Here is a 21,195-nt window from a genome sequence, read left to right on the forward strand (position 1 = left end):
AATTTTTAGGCCAAGATAGCCTTGTATTTTGAAGTTCAAGGCATCCAAGAACAAAAAAAAAAAAAAAAATCCTTCTCCTTTGAAGGACCAACACCACAAACTGTCCTTGAACCTGTGAGCCCTATGAACTGCAGGCACCTCGTGCTTGCTGCCTAACAGATGCCAGGGCAGGATTCAAATTGAATCAAGCAGCAGTGCTAACATGCTCCCACGTTTTCCCAATATGGACCAGCAGCACATTGACTGTTCCTGTACCGGCAATGCCTCCTGAAAGGTGTTGGAGCCCTTATTTTAGAAGATAGACATAATCAGCCTGAATGCCCTGCACTGCCTCTTTAACAAAAAGATTACTTCCCTGAATTTCTTACAGAGTCAATGGTAAAAGACGGCCCCTACAAAGCTCTCCAGCTTAACAAATGTTCTAACATACAGTCAAGAGGAGCCTCTCCCATTGTACGAGAAGCTCACAGAAGCGAGGCACCTGAAGTAACGCGTTTGAGACTGGATCAATGCTCCTTGGCACTTTTAGCAGCTGGCATTTGGGCAAAAAAAAATTTCAGCAACAACTTTATAGTCACCAAATACAGACTGCAGCCATACGCTTAACTGAAACCCTCTGTATTTTAAACATGATATATAACAACAAGAATACTGAGATCAAACCCGTGATTGCCTCCAAAGATAATATTTCAACATACTTTCTCAAAGAAGTCAAAGCTACAAGAGCAATCCCATCTATTAAAAGCGTAGTCGTTTTAAAGCCTGAACTACTGTAATGCAACAGAAAGTTCCTATTACTTCCAAAATGAAAGTTTACTCAAGCATTTTTGCTACTGTATGCTGGCACCAGTATCCAGGTTCTGCTGTGACATTATTCACAGGGATTTGAGCATTCAACGGGATTTATTTCCTACTTTAATATGAGAAGACAGCCAGCAAGAAGTTAAGTTCAGAACGTTCAGGACTTCACTCATTCAGGGTGACAGGAACATTAGTAAGATGGCAGCGCACCATGGTTTGAAGGCTTCTTTTAGAGGAGGGGAAACACATGAGTAAATGCCTCGCTTCCATTTCCTTTACATAAAGTAGCATCAGCGAGGCAGTGCCATCACCTACCTTTTTTAAACATTTTCAGAGTCTTGCACAAAAAAAGCACTTAACATTCTTTCATGTTTTAAGTACTCCAGTGTTTCTGTAAGTCACTATTTCAAATTTCTGTATCTTTATACTACTACGAGAGGTCCTTAAAAATAGCCACTAGAAGCAGTTGTGTGATAATAGCAATAAAGCACTAAAAACCAGTATGAACATAATTGCTAAGAATGTTGGTGATATCAAAATAAATTTTACTTACAGATGAGCCACCCTTTCTCCTTTCAGAGGAGGCAGAATGTTCCCAGAACCAATCAAGCAGTTATGCACAATAGCAAGACACTGCTGCACATCATCTCTTAAACAAAGAAGAAACCCCAATTACTTGTCTGTTAAATGCTTGAAAATATACACACGATAAACCACATTTTTGGTGAAGTTTTATAAAAGCCCTTTTCTTTACTTGTATCACTTCTAAACACAAGAGGGAGCACTACAGAAATCAATCATTTTTTGATCCAACCTAATTCTATTAGAGAACTCCAACATTGAACTTTGTTTTCTGAAAAACTGGTTTTGGAGATTTTACATTCTGAAACAGTGAAGGAAACATCAGTATAATGAGATAAACTAATCTCAAAACAGACAGTTTTACCCCAAAAAATTGTTTTGAAGAATTTTATCTAGATCTCAGCTAAAATGCATGAAATAACTCTCCACCCAAGGCCAAGAAAAGGCCTTCCCACCATGAGTAGGATGAAGGAATACTTTCTTTATGAGTGAATATTTTACAGTCTGAATATAAATTATAATGCTACAATGTGAACAACTTTTTTCTGTGTTATTTTAGAGAATTAAGGAACTCTTTTTAAAGCTCTCTCATCTAAAGTAGTAGTAGCATTTAGCATACAGTTATAAATTTTGCCCTTTGTTCTCAGCTTTGTGGTAAGCAGCTCTGATTTGTAAAATAATTCCTTTCAGCCCGCTACAGAGGTTCCCTAACTGAAGAGCTCTTGGTACTCATGCATTACTTATCAACTCTCTGAATACGTGTGTTCAACAAAGGCTCTTAGAATTTTTCATTTTATCTTTTGTAATAGAAAAGTCTTATTCTGAAGCTCCTAAATACATAAAAAATGTTTGATTTCCAATTATTACTTTGTGGAATACTGGAAAAAAAAAAAAAGAAATGTGACAAGAATTCAAGCTCCAGAAATATTACAATTCATAGCAATATCAGGCTCACCTAGTACCCCATTTATTCACAACTGTTACTCCCTCAGCAACTAGTGGTATTCTCTACTCTTGCAGCTTTACTATCTTGCCTTCCGATTTAATTTGCAATTCATGCACTCTGCTACATTCTCCCAAATCACCACCATTTATTTCTATTAAGTAGCACAGTGAAGCCTTGACCAAATGGAAGTCCAGTTCTGTTATAAATCAACAGCTTTACATACAAGGTGTCAAAGACAAGAAAAAAAAAAGAAACAAATATACAAATAAACCAAAGACTTAGTTTTTATAGTGCCGGTATGATTGGCAATAACTACTTACACCAGACATGAGTGGATAAATGCACCTCCTCCATATTACGTATCACCACTAACCTGGACATTTCTAGTTTTCCAATTGCATAGTCCTCTAGCCTGGTGAGCTCAGGCTGAAGAAAAGTATCCAGCAGATAAAAAGCAAAGTTTATTTCCTCCGATGAAGGAACATGCCACTGGATGTCCAAGTTCCACAAGTCACCTGGTTTACCCCAGTCCTATAATAAAGACAGTTCATATTAATCAAACTACGAAGATAATTTACTTTTTAAAAAGTTAGCATTTAATATTACTAAAATAACCAGACACATGAACTAGCTACTGCTGTAAAGCAGTTATCCTGACAATTCCAGGGGAAAAAAAAAAAAAAGAACACGATAAAATCAAATAGAAATCCCAAACCTACTATAACATCTACATGTACCTGGAAAATAACATACCTGAAAGGACTAAAAGGCAAAGGACTGTACTGGTTTAATTTGACTATAACTTTGTTATTCCTTTGGCTGGATACCAAATCAGATAGTACAACTCAGACTTTTGATACTCCTATAGAGAACATGAAGAAGCTAGCCCGTTTAACAATACCCCTTCTCAGCTTTGAACCACAATCAGAAAACTTAGTACATTCATTTTAAAAATAAAAAAAGAAAGCTAAACTTTGAGGTGGACTTTCCATACAATGCTAGGTCATCCCATAACAAAGACAACTTTTTATATTTTGGCTTACAAAGAGCTCAGACTTGCTGTAGAATTAACACCACTTGAGTACTTGGAAGAAACAAGTCAATATTTATTACTAGTTCATACTCAAACATGAAGTCCATGCTTAGGACTAAATTAATAGATAGGCCTTTGCAGTCTTCATTTACCATTTCCTGTCTTTGTCTAATTTTATATTGTAATTTAATATTTCAAAACTTCACCACCTGTTCTTAAAATGCCCGACTGGTCTGACTGGACAAAAAGCACAAAGAACTACAGTAATGCATTTACTCAACGTAGCCTGCTATTACTTCCCTTCCTTGGAAAGGCGGGCTAGTCCTCTGTGAATATTACTTCAGAAAGTGACAGAACTGCAGTTTTACACTGGGCAGGGTAGGAAGCATGTAAGTGACAAACTCAAGCTGTTAATGGCAATTAAGAGTTGATATAATGTACACTTTCTAAAGTAGCCATTGATGTATGGAACAGCAAAGTAATTGTGAGTGTTTTCAATTTCAGAGGAGGAATTTAAAAAGAAATTTCTGTTTTTGTGTTGGGGCATTTAAATGAGATTTTTTTGCTTGTTTTTAAATGAGTATCTGGCTCAACGGGATGTGCCCATCAGTTCATAAAACTGTACTGGCTTTCAGTAACAAGCGCTAGATTATCTGCAGTGGTAAAGTTATATATAAGACCACTTTTCAGCAAAATGCAGTCTTCTATTCAAATAGGCCAGCTGAAAACTGCTGCGCTGTTCATCTGTAATACTGATAAATTGACCTCAAAGTCCTAACAGCAGACTAGCATATTACTTTTGACAGTTTCAGTAATTTTTAATATTGCCACTTCTACTTTCATTTTATCTCAAGCTCAGCGTAGAATCATTGTTCGCTTGTTATTCTGCCTACCTGTAAAATGCCGTATCTCCTTTCTTGCAATTGTTTTGCACTGATGTACGCATTTTTCCATGCACTCACCATTACTTATTATATCTGATAACCACATTTATATGAAGAGGAAAAAGGAAAGGCTGCAGCTCTCATCCACAAAAGCAGATGAAAGACTAAGTCCGTCCCAGTGCAACAATGCTTCCTCTGACTGGATGTTTAAGTTAAAGTGAACAGCAAAATTCTCCTGCTAAACTCCAGACTTAACTGTTTATACCACTGTACTTCATGATAGCTGTCTCAGTTAAATGCATCATATATTACAAGATTAAGAAACATGAGCACGCACTCTTGCTTTCTATTATCTTATTGTAGTTATGCAATCATTGTAAAACACACGTCATAAAACACTAATATGTCATGCTATAAAACTACTCAAAACAACAGTAAGCATTCATTTTTGCTATCCGTATAATTTTAAATAACTTGCAATTTGCTATACGTTTCAAAGCCCAAAGCATCTTTCAATTACACTTTCCATTGCTGCTACCTACGTTCAGAAATCTCCAAATAAAAACAAATAATATAGCGTATGATTGTTTTTTAAAAAAAGAAAGTCAAATCCTCTAATCCTAAATAAATGAAAATCCTTGCCTTGATAGGAAAGTATTCAGAAAGAGGCTTGTCAAAGCCACCTGGCACACTGCAGTACTCTGTGGGGTAGATAAGTGTAGCGGAACGAAGAAGATGGTGCAGTAGGTTACAAGACAGAATGTAACCCTGCTTACAGGTTAAGTGTAGGGTTCGCTGCAGTATCTTCCCAAGCTGCTCCCTGTACGGTAGCAACTTCTTTCCATCCACTCGAGTGATCTGATAGGAAAGACAAACATTTCAAAGGTAAACATAACCGATCTTGTTCTAGAGGACTAAAGAGAGGATTACACCACTCAACCAATCCTGCACCAGATTTCGTTCTGTACATCACACTGAATTGAAATTAAAGACTGAACTTGCACATGAACTACCACTTCTACTGCTGTTGGAAAAGTTTAAGTAACACATAAGAACTGCGCTATACATTGCTTCTTGACGCCATTAGAAATTTTCTAGCAATACTCGTATACATTTTGAGATTAATTTTTAAAGATAAATCTTTACCAAAAGCATCTTATTTTTCCCTGCATGTATCCCTCCTCTTTCTGTACCCCTCAATAACTGTTTGTATTAAAACGCTTTGATTTTTTTTCCACATACACACCATACGTTTGTTTTCTTCAAATAGCAGCCACTTATGTCCCATTTAAAATTAGATAAGAAAAAGAAGTTGTTATGCAATGTCATTCATACAACATTTACTTTGTTTTAATGGCAGAAGTTTTATTATTTTCTTCTTTCAGGGGTATTAAACAGGATTCAGTGATACACATGCATGGGAAGAACATTCTTTGCGATACCTCTGACAAAAGCTGAAGATTCCAAAGTAGCTCCTTATCTAGTTCTTCATCATGTAACACGTCATCGTCTAGAGGAACAAGTGATAAGCACTGCTGTAACTATGCTGCAGTCAAGTTTTCCCAAAAAGCTAAATCATAAACCAGATAGATGCCTGCATCCCAAAAGTTTACCCCCAACCCTTCTATTGCAACCTTCCCATTCATAGTGCACCCACATCCAACTGGAAGTTACTTTAGCTAATTTAACATCTTGAATGCTTTTTGAGGAATTGAGGAATGTCTGGAGACATTTTAAACCGCCATATTTTTAAAGAAGCATGCTCTTGTAGCTTGAGAGCGTTTTGTCTTGAAACTACACATAAATAGTTGTTGGTTTGTTTTTTTAGACGAAATAACGGACAGAATTAATTTTCCATCATTGAAATGAAGTTGGGGAAAACACACAGAAGGTTTAAGTATTACTTTTATTTTAACAAAAGCCAACCCAAACCAAAGCAAATAATGTTAGAAATCTTATAAACTTACTGACTGTGAGGTGAGTTATAACATTGCAGCAATGCGGTACAAACAGCTTCAAGGATTCCTCAGGGCGGCACTGGAAACAGCATCATAAATAGCCCATAAAAAAAAAAGACACCTTATGGAACTCAGCACACACATTGATAAAAATCTTCTAACAACATTATTGAAAAAGAGGAAAGAATAGACTGTAGCTCAACTCCAAGTCATTCTAGAGTCAGCCTGACATCACAATTTTTAAACATTCAATAAAACCTATATAAAAATTAACATAAATGCAAGAAAAATACTTGTGAATTAAGCTCTTGAAATATTGCTATATGCAACCATCCAGTTTTAGAAAAGACATAATTTAGGAACCATGTGTATTTACAAGAAAAATTAAAGATCTTGCCTAAGAAAAAGTAGCTTTGTTTTTGTTTTTTTTTTTTTTTTTTTAAAACTAAAGATCAAATTAAATCAGAGTGTTTTCTCTCACTTTTACTGCAGCTCGGCACATATCCGCAACCATTCGACCAGCAACTCTCGTCTCAAATATATTTGAAACAGCAAAGTTAAAGACCTTCTCCAAGGCAACCTAAAAGTGAGTACAAAAAGATGGAGGTTACTTTTTTTTTAAACTAGGTAGCACCAAATATTTGATGTTCCACAGAAGGCAGCACCTGTACATAATATTGTATTCTTTTATAACAGAAGACTGGAAACACAATTCACATTTTAAAAAAAAAAATCAGAAGAGAGACACAGAGAAAGCAGTTCTGTAGGCTGCCTAAAGCTGAGTAAAATGTAACCACTCTCATAATTAAAGTTGACAATATTATAGAATAGAAAGATTAAAAATTTATGTGAATAGTAACTGCTCAGGAAAAAAATCCTAAAGGTTACCAGTACATGTAACTTGTAGACTATGTAGCACCTATGTCTAATTGTGCAACTACTGCCTCCAGCTGAAAATAAAAGCTGCTACACATGTAGCAATAACAAAAGGTTTGTCAAAATTAGTTTCAGTCTGCAGATTTTTCCTCTTCTTTTTTTATTGCCGATTTTTCTCTTTTATTTATTGCAACACTCAGTTACAGTAACACACTAACTGGAAAATACCTAAGAGCATCCACTATCATTAAACTAATTCAATTACAGGAATGTCTATATTCCCCTGCCCCCAAGAGTTAAAAAACCAAAACACACCGAGTGCTTTAACTGGTGACATAATGGGACACCGCTTTCAGCTGCAGGTTGGAGACACTTCTAAAACATTCACTTGGGGAAGAAAGGAGGTCAGATAAATCATGTTGACTAATGTAAGCTTGGGGTGCTTCTGAGAAACTACACAGAAAAACAGTTTTCCCCTAAATAAGTCACAGTCCTCTGTAAGGAAACTATGCTATTTCACATGTGAAATTGATGTAAAGCCAGAACATCCTTTAGCTAACAAATAAATAGGGAATTAACTATCAACTATTTAAGTGGCCAGCATATTTTAAAGAAGCTTATTACCATCCAATACCTTGCAAGGCAATCTGTACTATATACAGTGTAGATTGCATGCAATTACTTTAATAATGATCAGGAAAATACAAACTAAATACTTAATGACAAAAAAGAATTAACTTAGGACTTATATCAACCAAAAGACTCCAGACAAAATCATACCAAAGTGCCCAGTGCAATGGTTCAAAATGTACAAAACCTAGCATCTCCAAATAGATACATAATGTAATGTAAACAGATTAAAATGTTTTGACCCAACCTGCAAGGAAACAATCTGTCTGTGTAACAACATGGATTCCCCACCCCCTCCCTCAGAGTTATTTTAATCCAGATAATTTTTCTGATCCCATTAGCCACAAGGCTCCTTGAACAGCTTCTTTTGCCCCGTTGAAGAAGTGGTAGGGAGAGAGAAGGAAAGCAGGGGATGGGGTAGGTTAGCATTACCATCGAGACATGAAAAATCACAGCCTAAAATGATAAAGTGATAAAAAACTGCTAGAATGATTTCTCCTAAGAGAGAATCAAGAACTTAAGAGCTCTGTATTGATGTACATAAAACCACAAAGCAAACTGACACAAAGTCCTAAACTTCCCCTCCCCAGCCCATTCCTTGGTTAAACATGGAAGTTCAGAACAGGACAATGAAAGAAGGAGGAATCTGAATGCACCCGTCATTCACAATAGAAAATTAAGCCTCCTAAAGTTAGATGGAAAGCCCACGTTCTACATACCTTAAAGATATCCTTTGAACACTGAGTAAGGATTGTACTGAAAGTAGAAGAGAGACCTAATTCCACTAGGCTCTCCAGATGAGTCATTTTCTCAGTTTCAGTCTCCTCTCTGGTTTGCTCTAGTGTGCTGCTCTCTATAAGTCCAAAACATCTACACAAACGCAATAAGTACAATTTTAGTAAGTGGAACTTGGATGTTTTATCAAGTTCCTCATGCCAAGCTTTCACCTATCCTTAGCTTACTTACCTATCCATGAACTGTAGTACAAAATCCTCAAATTCAGCAGTTGCAGAGCACAATTCTCTTTCCACCTACAGTTTCCCGACACAAAAGAAGCACAAAAGGTTGGCTTTTCTTAAGGAAACATAATATGAAGTTTATTTCCTATATTAACTATTTCAAAAACACTTCCAATTTTTAAATTATATACAGTGCATTTCCCAAAGTTCAAATAGTCTCAAGTACACCACATGAAACAATTATTACATTTTCTTTACACTGTCCTATCGAATTTCCTGGCCTTGACGCCTAGCCAAATAACCTCTCAGCGTGAAATCAGGTCTGCCTCCATGGATACCTTTGGCCTTACTACCGATCCTCCTTTCCAGCAGGAGGGCAGCGAGCGCCAGCTGCGGTGGCAGTCTTGGCTCTGCTGACGTATTTATATTAAACATTCAGCGTACAAACTCCTCTGTTAGTTTTTGACTGCTGCAGCTCTGGGGCAATGAAATTAACCTTCTTCCAGTAGCTGAGCATTCAGAAGCTGTGTAATCTGTAGCTACTAGCTGTCCTCAGAGCTACACGAAGAGTCTTCTAGCAGTGGATGAGTGGATGACAGCTCTACCACACTGACCAGCAGCCAATGTGACCCACATTTTAATTTTTTTGTTGCATTTTTGTTTAATGTAGTTTTACATATACAAAAAGAGTAGCAAACCTGTTGCAGTTCTGAAGAGATTATTACATGCTAGAAATTAAATTGAAAACTAGGTTATAGTTTTGTTTTTATAACTGCACAGCACTCTTACCTCTGAAAGATCATCTCTTTCTTGCAATACAGATGAACAATCTACTAAAGGCACCAAAGTAGAAAATGTTGCAATGAACTGGAATGTAATCTGTTGAGAGTTGCAAACAGCTCTTTAATAAAGTGTTACTGTATTCTACACATTAAAAAGCTTTTGCAATTAGGTATGGGAGCTAAAGCAAATCATTACATTAAAAAAATTCCAAAGCCTAATTCTTCCACCCCCAAACTTCAATAGTTATTGCTGAGTTCACATATAAAAACATTCAGTATAAAACTTAAGTCAGCACTGTGCAAAACCCCCTTAATTTTCTGAGTAAAGTAACACTTATTTTGTGCTGAACTTAAAGGTTACAAAAAACCCATAATGTTTAGATTGTTTGAATAGTCAATTAATATGAAGTCCTGAAGATGTGGGCTTTCAGAACCTAACTGAAGGAAAACCTAGCGATAAAGGTCTTCCTGTTGATCTTAAAAAGACTAGGAATATTTGCTAGGAGCTTTGGAACATCTATTTTATCTCGTTTTTTAGAGCTGCCCAACAAGTCAGTAAAATACTTATCACAATCTGGTGTTAAAGATTCACTTGGCATTGTCCAACAAGCCAAAAATCATTATCATAAGTTACAGGCTTGTAATATTAACTTTTTACAAATAAAGTTGTGCAGGAACAGAATCAGGCAAAGAACGTCTGGAAACATGAGTTACTTGCTTTTATACAAATACAAAAAAAGCTTTTAGAGTGAACTAGTTGGCTACCTGTCTTCTAAAAAAAGGTAAGATTGATACACTCACCATACATTTGCTGAAGTCATTTGGATCCACCCCAGGCAGTGCTCTCATCAGTAGAGGTAGCATGTGTGTTGGACCTTCAGGAAACCACTTCCCCCCAGACACCAGACTACGAGCGACTCCAATTACACAGCTTAAAGTAGCTGTGAGCTGATGAGGTTCTGTCAATGTCTCAAGTGCAGGATACGTTCTATAAAGTTTAAGAGCAGTCATATTAGGAACAATAATGTTTCCAAGGTCTTAAAAAAAAAAAGTGGACTGCACATGTTATTTTCTACAGAGAGGGTAGAAAATTTCTGCAAGAAAAATTCAAGCTAATCAGTGGTTCCAAAATTTTTTGCTAATCTTTTTCCAATGGACTTCTCATTGCTCTATTAGAAAATGTTCCTTTCATTTGATCAGTCCTATTCACAAGTAGTTCAGGATTAAGTAATTTGTTTGCAGTTGCAGCATAGGAATTAATAATTGCATGGGCTCCTAGATTCAAAGCTACGATGATTTTTCTGTTTGAATTTTAAGCTAACGCAAGCTGTGTATTTAAAAGTGTAAGGTTCTTGTGGCAAGCATGAAAACTTGCCTTGACTGCCTCTAAACAGATAAGGGATACATTACTTTAATGTAACATTAAGTCCACATCTTTTTTTATAAAAATCTGTTAAGTTACTGTGATTTTTAAACTTTTTTTTTTTTTTTTACACTAAGCACTTTTTAAGCAAACTGCTTAACACTTCCTACTGTTATCAGCAACCTATAGTTCAAACTCATAGTAGTTCAAACAAGAGTCGTAGTGCTACCCTTGCCCTACGTCATTCAAAGCACAAAGGACCTACATCTGCTCAACAAAACGAATTCGGAACTGCAGCCAAGGCAAACATACCAGTGGATAGTTTGAACTACCGAGCAGACATTCAGTCTGCTCTCAAATCAGAAAAAGCAGTCATACCCAATACAGGCGTCCATTGCTGTCCTCCTTAGAACTGTTACACTTGAAATGTTTTCATGTAAGAGCAGATTTATCAAGTTTTTACAAACAGTTGAGTCACAAAGGTATAGAACTCGGGAAGGGCTCTTCAAGACAAACTCATTTCTCCACTGTTTTTACAATACGAGTTGTTAAAGTACAAAAGACTGTATAGGAGGGGGAACACGGGTAGGGACTAGGAAGAAAGCGTTTCATTGGGGCAGGAAGGAGTCACATTTTTTTTCCTGGAATTTCAGGCACCAAGGCATTAGTAATAGAACAAACTAAGTATTTTACGTCGGCACATACGTTAGTGATTTGCTTGTGAAGTCAGAAGTAATTTTAAACAATCTGTAACTGTAAGATACTCTGACACAAAACAGAAATAACACACATGCTCATTACTACACAAACATGCAATACCATCATTTATATTTGGCCCCATTGAAAGCTAGTGAGAAAGGACAAGGTGGCTCATGAATAAAGGGTACACAGTTGCTTTTTCAACAGATCCACCCACTATCTGATACAAAATGCTAACAGAAATGCAAACCACTTGAGGACTACCCTTTATTGCACAAGCTATGAACATCTCCCAGAACCACTCCCTTTGCCAGCAGATTACAAAACAAAATAAAGATCAAATAAAAAGCAAAGTCCTCCCTCACTCCCTATCCTGACTCAGGCGATTGCTCGGTGTGTGTATTAGCAGCTCCCCTCACTGCAAGCATTCATTCGCAGCAAGGAAAGCGCTTATTGTTTAACAACTGCTTTGCATATTTATTTGTTGGGAAGGGAACAGGGAAGTCGTAACATTTCTACAGAACTTACTTCTCAAGTACAGGTGGAATTACTAATTCAGGACGCATCAGTGCAAGGTTCTGCAGGGCTTGGGCAGCCTCCAGGCTTCCAGTTTTACTAAACATAGCCAGAAGAACAGGTTGAATAATGCATTCTACAAAGTCCGTAACGTCCTGATCAGTAAGTTTATAACTATCAGGCACAGGAGTTAACCAAGTCATTTTCTTGTAGCGCTCACGATGCAGCCTTCTGACAACACCACTGGGTAACCTTTGAAGTAGTTTCATCAGTTTGTTCTGTTGAATACACAAGAAACACTATTCAGTTACTTGGCAGTAGCAGAATCTGAGCTGCTACATGTACAACAGACAATTAATAAGCCAATATCTTGAAATTACACAACTACAATAAAAGAAAACTCAGAAGAGCTCTAAAATACAATGTCACAATTTATCATTAAACTTCAATTCTCAAAATACCAACAGTTACGCTGCCAGCACTATACCTTATGATTTAAAAAAATAATGAAAAATATATACAAAGGATACAGTCACAGATCAAGATTACTTACCAGTAACTGGGACATCTTTGAGAGCATTCTCCGCACATTCACATGTAAGCAAATACCTTATTCTAGAAGAAGTCAGCTCTTAGGCATTGCTTTGACCAGTTTTGTTATTTTAATCTGTACTTCCTACCAGCTATCAGAGATTCTTATATCCTCTAGCAGAAGACTCCACTAGCTACACCATCAAAAAGTTATGCTTTATCAAACTAGATATGCATTATAGATCTTTTTTGCTTTAGTTAATCAAAACTAGATTTTGCTGACTCGGAGACAGTAGGTCAGTAATATGAAAGCTACGTCACACATACTGATGCTGTGTATCACCTTCCTTTAAACTGCTAACTTTTTCCTAGCTATATAGGAATTAGACGTCTAGTTTTGGACTTCTAAACTGCACTTCGGTTAGACGCTTGAAGAATACTCTCATTAGCTGTGGTCCTGACATCAGGACAAAAGTAGGATTTGAATGACAGTACCATCACAGATCTTGAAAATTAAAGCCTCAAAATATTATACAACCAACAGACAATCTGGCCATTTGAGCACAGAGTGCATCTATCCACATGTTTGATTCGACAGGTTTGACCATTGAAATTACAGCCAAAGTTATTGTCTTGACATGCAAAAAACTCACCAGCCACCGCCCGTTATTTGAAGGATGGTAAAAAGAGGCAATGCTATTGAACAATCCAGACAAGTGCTTCTGCACTAGTTTACTTGGTCCACCCTGTAAAAAAAATAAACCACAGAATTTTATTGCATGGAATAAGTTAAAACAAACAGGTAACACAGTAGTACGAGGTACAAGCAAACACTCTCACTTAGCACAGCAATACCTCCAAGCATCAAATCACAGCTGCAGATTCCCTCCCTTCCCCACCCTCAGCTCAGCCCTAGGTAGCAAGTTCTCTCCATCTGATCTGATGAGGTTCACCCTAAAAGAGCCATTCGGTTCTTCAGCAGGTCCCAAGCGCATATCCACAGCGGCACTGGTAGCTGGCTGTTCGCTTCCAGAATGCCACAGACAGCAGCTGTGAAATAAACCTTTCCGCCCACATTCCAAACTGACAGCGAAACTATGTACTTTAAAACAAAGATAGCCTAAAAACATGCACTGCAGTGAGCTAAACAGAACAACTGTGAATTTTAAATACATACTTGCTTAAAGCTTTGCATTAGTTTTTGTCTCACTTTATGAAAAAGTTACTAACCATCATGGCTGTGATCCACATTACTGCATGTCCTACATCATACGCATTCGTTAAGAATCTTGGAACAACAACTTGATTGCTTCCCACCGGAAGATTTAAACTCCTCAAAATTCTGGTAAAAATCTGAAAGAAGTTGTCATAAATTAATTTATTCATTTACACCATACAACTGGCATAAATTAATTTTCTAATCAAAAGGTGTTTGGTGGTTTTGTTTTTTGTTTTGGTGGGGGTTTTTTGTTGGATGTTCCCCCCCCCCCATATAACTGCTATGAAAGTCCTTAAAAAAAAAATCCATAAGCTGAAAGATTCAAAGGTCATACACACTATTGATCAAAAGAATATCTTTAGGGGCCGTTTCCGCAAGAACGTGGGAGTAGTTACACAATCAGACAGCACTTGCATAGCAAGGTACGTTGTTGCTTTGGTTTGGAGTCAGGTGATAACGGTAACAACTTCCGATGCCGTCTGTTACGAAAGGATGGCTCCAGTTTTCAAACTTAAACTTAGGTCTTCAAATGAATGAGTCTAATTTGAAAAACTGGGCCACTGCAGTATAAGACCCATACAGGGAATATGAATTACTCTTAGCATAGTAACTCTGAAGACTTATCTCAAAGTAAACAAAATAACTTCATAAAATGAGAAATATTACCTTTGGTACATATGGATCCCAGTCTATGTACCCGATGTTGTCAGTGGCCAAGCGAGCAAAAAGATTTACTAGATGCTGAAAACAACCATAAGAGAAGGAAATATTCATTAGAATCTATTTAAATAAAAGATGCACAAATCCCTCAATCTACTTTACAGATGAAAGACAAAAGCTACCCATGGCACTAATACACTTGTAAAGGGAGATTTCGCTCTATCACAAGTCACCAATACCATATTTCATAATGTATCTGAATTCCTACCTTCAGGAGTCCAACTCATGACTCATCTGAGCACTTACAAAGCAGGTAATCGGGATCTAAGTTCTGGGAGAGGCGGCCTGTCCGATTACACACCCCATCTCTACAAAGTTGGTTTTGTTTTTTTTTAAACGTAAAGACATACTAATAGTACTTTTAGAAAGTATACGCGCACTCTTCCTTTCCCCACGCTCTGTGAATTAACATGAAAGGCAGAATACACTACCATTTTAATTCTCAACCACTTATTGTTAGAACAACAGACAAACTTATACTTGACCTATATGATGTCAAAGCCTTTGCCTTTTGCTAAGAAATATCTTTTCCCCTTTTGAGCAGCTTTAAGCTTTTCCCCCTTTTTGAACAGCTCCCACAGAGCAGAAGTCTCCTTGTGGTAGGTTACAGAAAGACACCTGTACTAAGCTTCAGAGCCCTTCAAACACTACCACCATTTTATCAACTGGGCATAGCAGACTATTCCCCTCTGCAGTGGAGGTTTGGAACGAACTCCAGGTGACAGTTCTGAGAGAGATTTCCCAGCAAACCCACAACCCAGCTTAAGTAAAGCAAAAACCTCGTAACAGAACAGGCTCTAGCTTGGTGATTTCATCAACTTCTCTACCAGAAACCTGCTACCTACTTTCATAGCCTTTGCATAGAGGACGATTTGGATTGGTTACTGGAAAATGTCCTAAGGAACATTCTGAAGAATGTGAGCCTACCAACAAACACATTAGGAATCCTCTTCTGATCAAGAATGAGACAGACAGGCTCTGTAGAAGACAGGAGGTTTGGGAAGAGAATAAACAGGTATCCAAAGACAAACCACTTTCTGGGAAGGGACAGGACCCTGTGCTATCCCCTTTGGTTGCCAATGCATTGTCCTGGTTCTTGATAACTTTGATCAAAGTGACACGCCATGCACACATTCTATGGGAACTCTGAGTGGGAGCAGCTTAACACGTGCTTACGATGCTCGGCTCATCTCATGGTGCCTCCTCACCAGTAAAGTTATCTCAGGTGAGCTGAATGTGGATACTGGCCTAATAGAGCATCAATATATAGAAGAAAATTCACCCAACACATCCTGAAGGACCATTTAGCTTCTGCAGGATCCATCCTACTTAAAGCGCGCTTGCCTGTGCTGCTGGCTTTGGTTTATACACATCTGCGGCTTGTAAAGGTCACAGGCACTAGCTGTCAGATGGGATGGCAGCATGTGACTGACTATGAAGGATTAGATACTCCATTGCCAGAAGACAGTCTCATGAGTCCAAAAGGGAACTGAAAGATGTCCTCAGGAAAGAGAGTTATCAAGACTAAAAAAAAAAAAAAGATCATATCCTGATTGTAAGAAAGCACATAATCCACCAACACTCCTTTTACTAGCTCATCCAAATAGGGAAATACCTATCAGGTCTCCAAGAGCCTCGATGCTTCTATCAGTACCTTGAACCTACAGTGAAGCCAAAAGGAAGGGCCTTAAATAATCCTGCCTAATTCAGAGACAGATATCCACAGAAGAACAGTTCACCTCTCAATCTGAAGGACACGATAGCTTTGGAAAACCCACAAATTCCATTCAGGACAGTCACATCTGACACAGCCTGAAGACAAGTGTTACATTTTCTTAAAGGATTTACCTTTTTTGTTTGACACTAGGAAATACCCACTGAAAAAAAAAAACCCTTACCATGCACAAAGGCAATTGATTCTATAGCTCCCCTTCAAACAGCAAGTCTAACTCCTACCAAAGCAAGTGAGAAAAAGCTTGCAGCATAGAGAGGCTTAAATTGGATTGCATAGTCAGAACTCATATGTCTAATTATCTGCATCCAAGCTTGATGAAATGAACAAGCCTGGCCTTAAGAAGTAGACAAGGCAGCAAAGGGAACAAGTGAAAGCTTTGGGGAAAAAACAAAATTGTTTGGGCCTTCCGAGCAAACTGTCAGAATACAGTGGAAGAGGGAAAAAAATATCAGCGATAACTTATGAGAGAGTGTTGATGATTATTTGTTAGACCGTTTGACAGAAACAAACCAAATCATGATATTGAAGTGCAGGCTGTCATCTTTCTGCCAGAAAGAGTAGACAGAACAGTGATTTTTTGGATAGCCATCAGAAAGATGCAAAAGTGTCTACAGACAATCTCAAATGAAACTTCAGCAATCACCCCGTTCAAATCTGGACAATTGCCAACTGTTGGAACAAAGCCTGCCTTCCTTTACTTGTGATGAAACGTAACTCAAACCAGAAAGACCTACACACAAGCCTTTTCAAAGAAATTGCCAGAAATGGAATGTGCTACAAAGGTAGCATTCAACAGCGTTCTGGAAATCAGCTTTCTCCAAAGACACTGAGAAGTCCTCCTTGTGTGTATAGGCAGGAGATTAGTTAAAGAAGCCAGATGGTCAATGAGCTTATGTTCATACTGAGTATGGAAAAAATCTGGTAATATGCCAAGTTTCACTGCAGTAAAGCCATGGCACAGGTCAGCTGACAACAATAGCACCTAAGCTGCTGGTGGTGGTGCCTCAAGAACGAGATTTTTATTCCCAAGTTCGCATCTAGTCATGAGACACACACCAAAAAGGCAGGCAGATACATGGTAGGCTATTTTCCTTGAAATATGTAGCCCAATGGAATTTTTGGCCAAGGGGAGTGCAGGTTCTTTACTATACCTAAAATAAAGGTGACAACAACTCATTACAGTCAAGGCAAAGCATTATACTCAAAATTAGGGATCATGAAAGATGTGTTCAGATACAAGAGATGGGACTTTGCAGAATTATAATTTATAGAAATCACAACAGCACTTTGCATCATTGTAAGCAATGATTAGCAGGCAGCCTGGAAAATGCCAGCTTTCCCAAGACTGGAAAGAAAAGCTGCCTGAGCTAGCCATTAAACAGTGTTCCCCAAGCCCAAGTGTAGACTCATTTATTCAGCCAGTAATTGCTTGCTAACAATCATGAAGTTATTGTCTGTGCTTTCTTGTACCAGTTAAAGCAGAAGCGAATAAAAATCCATTACATCACTGTTTGACTTCAATGCCTTGCAAGCACATTGTAGGAATATTTAAGTGGATTTCTTTAGTGTAGGTGAAAAGGAAATACTTACCCCTTCCCATTGGGGAAGATTTTGAACTGACACCCAGAGGCCTATAAATTCATCAAACCAAAGCCTGCAAGAGAACAGAATCAAAATAATGTTGATGTTGTGAAAGCAGCTCCCTCACTGGACATTTATCCCTCACTTTGCCAGGTGGTCGCAGGAACTCGCCTGCCCTTCAACTCATTCAGCAAGAACAGGGATCAACATGGACATGCTTGTATCATTTTGTCTCCCACAACATTCTCCCTACCCCCAAACTGATCCTGAGTTTCAGTCCTTGCTTACCTCTCCTCCTCTTATTCTTTTCTGATCCGCCCTTTTCACACAAGCGTTTCACCAGAAGTTTCCTTACCTACTTCAGCTTTGCCATTTCATTACATACGGCCATCCCAACCCAAGTAAAACAGATGAAAATAAATCACACTTCATTTCCCTCTACCTTAAAATCTAAAAGTTGTCCCTACTGACCGATGGTTACAAGGGTCATCAGCTTCTGTTCTGAATTCATCTGAAGCCAAGGATGCAAACCCTCCGTACCAGTTGCTTACCTAAATTTACCTTTATAAACTATATTCACTTCCTTCCTTGAAGTTTTCACTAACCCTATGTCACAAATAGACTTTTAACCTAACCAGCCTAAGTAATCTCTACACGCACTAAACATCACTGGCTTGTGTTTCCAAGTTCAATAGTTCTACCTTAAAGATGATCCAGATACTGTCCCATCCTGCGAATATTTCTCCTTTAATTCTCAAACTCATTTCCTATAGCAGTCTTCCGACCATTTCACATTTCCACATCTTGACAGTGAATAGAAGACCTCTACCTCACAATCCCAAATTTGTATTAATGGCTGTACTTTAACCTACACGAAGGACTCATCAGACGGTACCCCAAATGAAATAGAAGGTAGGACTTAGAGCTGTGCTATGGTTAATGATTTTAACTTGTGACACTATTCCTTCAGAATTAAAGTGCATTTAATTCAATGTAGTTTGCTTTGCTGTATACTGTGTGCTTTACGCTAGAGAAGGGAGAACTCATTAGAGAACAGGTACTAAGACTCCCCCTGGTTACTTTTACAAAAGAAGAATGCTGACAGAATTTCTGTCTTGAGCTCCTTCCAAAAATGCTGTTAAAAGCCACCATTCATTTTGCTGGTTGATTTCAAGTCATCCTGTAGAAGATAACCGCTTGCATTTGCCACAGAATACTATACCAATAGACAGTCAATTACACTTACTTGAAACCTTTCTGGTGAAGTTCAGGAGGAAGGGTAGTAGGTAGAAATAGTTCAAAGTAGGTAATAGCCTTCTGCATGGTAACATCAAACGGACACATTAAAGGCCTCCATTCATCTAGCATCTCCGCAGTGGCATCTTCTGGAAAATATCTGAAAACAAGGAAACCATTGAACATATACAGGCTTAGCTTTAAAGTTTGGGTCTTTTTTAAACATATTTAAAACTATCTATTAATTTGTCATAAAATCTTAGTTTTACAGTAAGACCATGTACCCAGGGGCAGTAGATAGGCGGTCCTCAACTCCTTTTAACCTTCACCAAACACAAAGCTAAGATCAAGGACGTCGTGGTGCATCATTTTAAGACCACAAACGTAAGAAGATTCTTGTCTTGTTGAAAAGATTCTGTACAACGCAAAACCATCTCAGTGTGAAGGCTGGTCAAAACTATTCACGTTTGATGCAATATAGCAAAAGATGACTTAAGGTACAAGGAATATTTATCTGAACATTACAAGAATCCTGAAGTTATTTAATTTCTTTTAAAAGTAACTAAACATTCATGCAATGCAGTATTTAAAATGCACATCACATACAACTGTTTATACAACAAAGTTATTGCAGTTGACATGGGGGCAACTGGAAGTAATGTTATCAGTGTCCCAACCTGAAGTCAGAGTTTAAGATATCACATTTTCATTTTCAGATCACTCTGCTTCAATGACTTTCGTATTCATAACAGAAAACTAAGGGTTTTTATTTAGCTACAAAACCATATATATTTGGGAGAAGCATAAGGTTCCTTTATCCTCATGTTTCTCATACTAACAGTATGTGTTCAAAACCGCATCTCCTGTAGGAATGCGCAGCACTGTGAAACAACTGCACCCATGAAAGCAGACAATAACTACAACTGGCCATATGAATGGTAAATAAAGAGAACAAGTCTCTTCTCTGCATTTTTGCAGTATCTTAAGCTGCTAACAAAGTCAGTTAGTGCAGCGAGCAAGACTGGTTCAGGTACACGCGCTCCCAGTGAAAGTAAAAGAGCAAAAAAAGATCAAAAGCAAGGGTGGCCTTAGCTACTGATATCCTAGCTTAACTAACTATTAACAGATTTTCAAACGAGGCTGTTAAAAAGAAAAAAACACCCTTACACTTTGTTTAAATATTATACCACAGAACATGCCTGTCATTTTGTTTTAATTAAGCAACCTATGAGCCTGAAGTACTGATCATTCATAACGCAGTAAAGCAGAAAACTCTCTACCCTCCACTCCAAGCTTCTTAAGACAAGTTGGGACAACATCAGCCAAGGAATGACTAGCAGGGTGGGTTCTTTGGTTTGGGATTTTTTCTTTTTTAACCACTTTTCTTTCCCCTCTTAAAGTAATATTAAAGATACAGGCTTAAAAAAAAAAAAACAAACCACTTACGGTCTGCAGCTCTTCACAAGTGTTTTCAGAACACTTTCTACAGAACTGAAACAAGACAGGAAGCATTAGGGATAGTGTATTACCAGGTTTCAATGACAGCATGAAATTAACAACCATTTGCTGATTTTTCCCTCAAGAACTTAAGAAAATGTTGATGCAATTAGATGTCGTCTGTGAACATGCAGTAGCTAGTCACCTTCTACACAGACCTAATCATAACGACTAAAATTGCTCTGCTAAACTCCTGGTTCTACTTTTCATATACCACTCTAGTTACTGCGTTTAAGTGAAGATTATAATTTCTTACAAGTAATATCCTGCATTTTATCCATGAATAACCAGCAGAGCAAGGTAACTTCTTAGGGAAAGTTGAAAACACAAACAGAAAAAAAATGGATTTATGGACTTCATAAATATTTGTAAGATAAACAGAGGCAACAGACTTCAGAAAGTTATTATTAGACTCTGAATACCGTATTTGTCCTTTTCAATCTGATTCTGGTTTTTTGTCTAGTGGTTCTAAGAAAGAGAAGCAAACTATCTGCAAATCAATGGTTATTTCATCAGCTTCCCTCACAATTAACAGCTAATTTTAAAAGTGTTTCCATCCATAGCAAGATTGAGAAATCATTTTAACGTGAATTGTCACAGGATGCCATCAAACCACTTAAACCTCAGAATAAACTCAAACAATAAAA

The 21,195-nt window shown here is 37.7% G+C and overlaps 1 protein-coding gene across 2 annotated transcripts in view; it reads right to left on the bottom strand.

The window, feature by feature from the left end:
• The window catches only part of PSME4 (proteasome activator subunit 4), a 68,045-nt gene that overhangs the window by 34,176 nt on the left and 12,674 nt on the right, over positions 1 to 21,195 (bottom strand). For both annotated transcript variants that reach the window (XM_087773740.1, XM_087773741.1), the window contains 17 exons: positions 20,498 to 20,542; positions 19,062 to 19,211; positions 17,825 to 17,888; positions 14,446 to 14,520; positions 13,791 to 13,913; positions 13,214 to 13,306; positions 12,042 to 12,307; positions 10,253 to 10,439; positions 9,459 to 9,548; positions 8,677 to 8,741; positions 8,430 to 8,580; positions 6,686 to 6,784; positions 6,214 to 6,283; positions 5,689 to 5,756; positions 4,889 to 5,104; positions 2,703 to 2,860; positions 1,355 to 1,450 (listed from right to left, as the gene is read on the bottom strand). In XM_087773740.1, coding sequence (XP_087629866.1) covers positions 1,355 to 1,450; positions 2,703 to 2,860; positions 4,889 to 5,104; positions 5,689 to 5,756; positions 6,214 to 6,283; positions 6,686 to 6,784; positions 8,430 to 8,580; positions 8,677 to 8,741; positions 9,459 to 9,548; positions 10,253 to 10,439; positions 12,042 to 12,307; positions 13,214 to 13,306; positions 13,791 to 13,913; positions 14,446 to 14,520; positions 17,825 to 17,888; positions 19,062 to 19,211; positions 20,498 to 20,542 — 2,016 coding nt within the window. The remainder of the gene's footprint in view (positions 1 to 1,354; positions 1,451 to 2,702; positions 2,861 to 4,888; positions 5,105 to 5,688; positions 5,757 to 6,213; positions 6,284 to 6,685; positions 6,785 to 8,429; positions 8,581 to 8,676; positions 8,742 to 9,458; positions 9,549 to 10,252; positions 10,440 to 12,041; positions 12,308 to 13,213; positions 13,307 to 13,790; positions 13,914 to 14,445; positions 14,521 to 17,824; positions 17,889 to 19,061; positions 19,212 to 20,497; positions 20,543 to 21,195) is intronic.

The sequence above is a fragment of the Nipponia nippon genome, unplaced genomic scaffold, assembly GCF_047370975.1.
Source record: "Nipponia nippon isolate SJK-2023a ecotype South Korea unplaced genomic scaffold, ASM4737097v1 scaffold_4, whole genome shotgun sequence".
NCBI classification, from domain to species: domain Eukaryota; kingdom Metazoa; phylum Chordata; class Aves; order Pelecaniformes; family Threskiornithidae; genus Nipponia; species Nipponia nippon.